Consider the following 3501-nt stretch of genomic DNA (forward strand, 5'->3'; position numbering starts at 1 on the left):
TTTGCAGAGGAGAAACTTTGCAACCGGAGAGCAACAAAAAGTGAGTGAAGAAAAATAACAACATTCAGGAGATTTGACTGCAAACAGCTGTTTAACTGCAAGCATCTATCGTTCCGGATAAGACAAGGAAAGCTCTTCACAGAAACCTAACCATCTTTTTAAAAAGAAAAGTAATTTAAGCTAAGTTGCCGCATGCACAAATACTCCCATTTACACACAAGGTAAACCAAAATCTTGCTTTTAATTGGATTTTTAAAATTTGCATGCAGTACCAAGGAAATTGGAAAAGGAGTTTAACTAGGAAGGTTGTCTCCAGGATTGGTACGAGTTGCAACACCCTGGTATAGAGCGAATTCATCCCGGCTGCGATCAGTGCTACCACCCGGTGATTGGAGATCAGAGCCTCCTCTCTCTCTCTCTCTCTCTAACTTATCTGCGGCGGTGTTTGTTTCTTTTTCGTTTCTCATTTTCACTTAAATATATGAACTTGCAATGGCCTCCGACCTTGGCATGAGCACCGACCTGCCCACCAGTCCCTTGGCCATCGAGTACGTGAACGACTTCGACCTGATGAAGTTTGAGGTGAAGAAGGAGCCTCCTGAAGCCGAGCGCTATTGCAACCGGATCTCGGGCTCGTTATCCTCCACCCCGATCAGCACCCCGTGTAGTTCGGTGCCATCCTCTCCCAGCCTGTGCGCCCCGAGCCCGGGCAGCACCAACAAAGCGCATCACCTGGAGGACCTGTACTGGATCAGCAACTACCAGCACCATCTCAACCCGGAGGCTCTGAACTTGACCCCCGAGGATGCCGTGGAAGCTCTGATTGGCAGCTCTCAAACCCACCACCACTTTGAGGGCTACCGGGCGCAGCAGTACCCAGGGGAGGAGGTGCCCATCAATGGGCACCATCAGCACCAAGCCCCACCGCACCACCACCACCACCACCACCACCACCACCACCTGCGTCTGGAGGATCGCTTCTCGGACGACCAGCTGGTAAGCATGTCAGTGAGGGAGCTCAACAGGCAGCTGCGGGGCTTCAGCAAGGAGGAGGTCATTCGCCTCAAGCAGAAGAGGAGGACCTTGAAGAACCGAGGCTACGCTCAGTCCTGCAGGTACAAGAGGGTCCAGCAGCGGCACATGCTGGAGAGTGAGAAGTCGCTCCTGCAACAGCAGGTAGACCAGCTCAAGCAAGAAGTGGCAAGGCTGGCCAAAGAGAGGGATGTCTACAAGGAGAAGTACGAGAAGATGGCAAGCAGGAGCTACAGGGAACCAACAACGGTCACCTCAAACCCCGGCAAAAACAATTCCACTTCCAATGAGTTCTTTATGTGAGTTGGAATGCACTCAAACTAGGGGAAAAAAAGGGGTCAAAATCACTTTTGATGTGACTTCAACTGAGTGTACAAAACCTTTTCCTAGAAAAGGGAGTGAAAAGACTATGTAAATAATTTGAAAAGATAAATAAGTGGGACATATTCTGCAGACGCTTTTGAGTTTTGTTTGTTTGATATGGGGGAATGTTACAGACTCATTTCAGAAGAAAACAAATATTGGACAATGGAAATAAAAGAAACATCAGATGTATTTAGCAGGAAGAAAAACGAAAGAAAAATTACAAATCCAGTAAGGAGAAAGAAGAGAGAGAAATGAACTAAAACAAGGAATATATTTAAAAAAGAAAAAGAACTTTACAGGGGCAAAAGCAGGCTTTGAATCACAAGAGACATGTTACAAAAAATTGTGAGTTTCAAGCAAATGTGGACTTTTTAAATCCAATCCTGCATGCTGGACATGTATGGCGTTTAAAAAAAACTTTCTCTTTTTTGTACCCAGTCCTGTTGGGAGGGGGAGAAAAGGCATGGCTCCTGGTTTTAATTTTAATTTCTCTTCATTTCTGAGCTTCATTAGAGAGCAACATGGGAATTAAAAGTAGTTGAGTTTTGGAGTAATCTAACGTGTGCAAATGCTGTAAATGTCCCGCAACAGAGTAGGGAAAAGAATGGGAGAATGACTTTGCAAGTGATCTTACCCTTGCGATTAGATGGGTCGAGTGCGGCTGCTGTAGTTTTTTTTTTTGCATTGTTTTTTGTTTTAGAAGGAAATACTGTATAAAGCCAGATTTAGAGGGAAATTTAAACAACTTGAATATTTAACTGCATTAGACTTGTACATAGAATGATTTAGGTATCTGCCCCTTTCCCTTTTTTGTTTGAGCCTATATTTTGCTTGATCGAGTCTTATAAGAACTTTATAATTAAGAGCATGCAGATAATGTAAAGAAATGAAAACGAAAGTCATTTAAAAATGTAGATAAAAAGCCTACTGCACTATCAGAAGCCGAGTTTGTTTTTATAAATGAGGCTTATTTTTTTTTAAACTTTGTTTTTAACTTATTATAATTATTGAGATGATTGCTGTTTGTAGTCTTGGGTTGGAGATGGGGAGAGAGGAGGGAGGGAGGGCAAGTGGGAATTTGGAAGGAAATAGCTCAGGTTTTAATGATTGTGTTTTAAAACGGTTAGAATTAAATAATTCCCATCATTGCAGGGCAGAGGTCTTTGTAGGAAATTGCTCTTTGCCGTGTTGGGGGCGGGTGACAGAATCTTTACTGAGTAGAGGAAGAGTGGGGAGGGGGGTGGTTAATGCTACCATACATTGGCAAGTGAATCCCAGACTTATTTAAAGAAGATTCTTGGGCTCTTGAGTGAAAAGCAGGTATATAGTGGCAAGTTACCTAGTGGAGAAAGATGAGTTATTGAACTCTGGGATCACAACAGGAATTTCTGGAACACTTGCTGATTTGAGAAAAAATTGAACTCACTTTTGAAATTGCACTGCTTTTAAAAATAAATTCAGTTTTGAAATTCCACTCAGTTTTTTGATGTGCAATCAGAAAATCCAAGTGTTTTACAATTAAAAAAAATGTGATTATAAATGAATTGCCATTGGGTTTCGATAAGAAGAAATCAATTATTATTTCCTCCCCTTGCCCCAGCCACCTACAGGCCTTTTTGACTTTGCAACTTCCACTGGGGTGGGGTTGGGGGTCAGGAAGGCAAATGAAACAGTTGTGAATGAGAAGATTCTAGAATGGGTTACTGTTAATAGGAGGGGAAAAAAGAGAAGAATGATGGGAACTGACAAAAACAGGTGATTCAAAGTCATTCTAAAAAAGAGTGAAATCCAATGTGACAGGTGCTGTACTGTACAATGCAGTGTCATCTATATTTATATAAGTAATATGGACTCTTTTAAATTATGGAAATTTAGTCACCTAAACATTTCATTGTAAATATTTTTTTCCTCCCCGGCAAAGAGAGTGAGACTCCAGTTTTTCCTAATTGATGCTGCATGCTCACTATATTTTTGAACGACACCAAAAATGACTCAACGGCTTCGTTCTATCGCTGCGTTTATGTAAGGACAAAATTAGCACAGCGGGTACCAGATTCATAAAACCTGCGAGAGTGAATTGTTTTTTTCCCCCTGAACCCCGTT

The 3501-nt window shown here is 42.2% G+C and overlaps 1 protein-coding gene across 1 annotated transcript; it reads left to right on the top strand.

Moving 5' to 3' along the window:
* Positions 1–492: 492 nt before the first annotated feature.
* mafaa (v-maf avian musculoaponeurotic fibrosarcoma oncogene homolog Aa) lies at positions 493–1335 on the top strand. Its single transcript, XM_041190282.1, has one exon. The coding sequence runs from the start codon at positions 493–495 to the stop codon at positions 1333–1335; it is 843 nt and encodes a 280-aa protein (XP_041046216.1).
* The last annotated feature ends 2166 nt before the right edge of the window (positions 1336–3501 follow it).

Source organism: Carcharodon carcharias, chromosome 6 (genome assembly GCF_017639515.1).
Source record: "Carcharodon carcharias isolate sCarCar2 chromosome 6, sCarCar2.pri, whole genome shotgun sequence".
NCBI lineage: Eukaryota > Metazoa > Chordata > Chondrichthyes > Lamniformes > Lamnidae > Carcharodon > Carcharodon carcharias.

Coding starts and splice junctions, on each gene's coding strand:
- mafaa (XM_041190282.1), top strand. CDS start 493: ATGGCCTCCGACCTTGGCATGAGCACCGACCTGCCCACCAGTCCCTTG.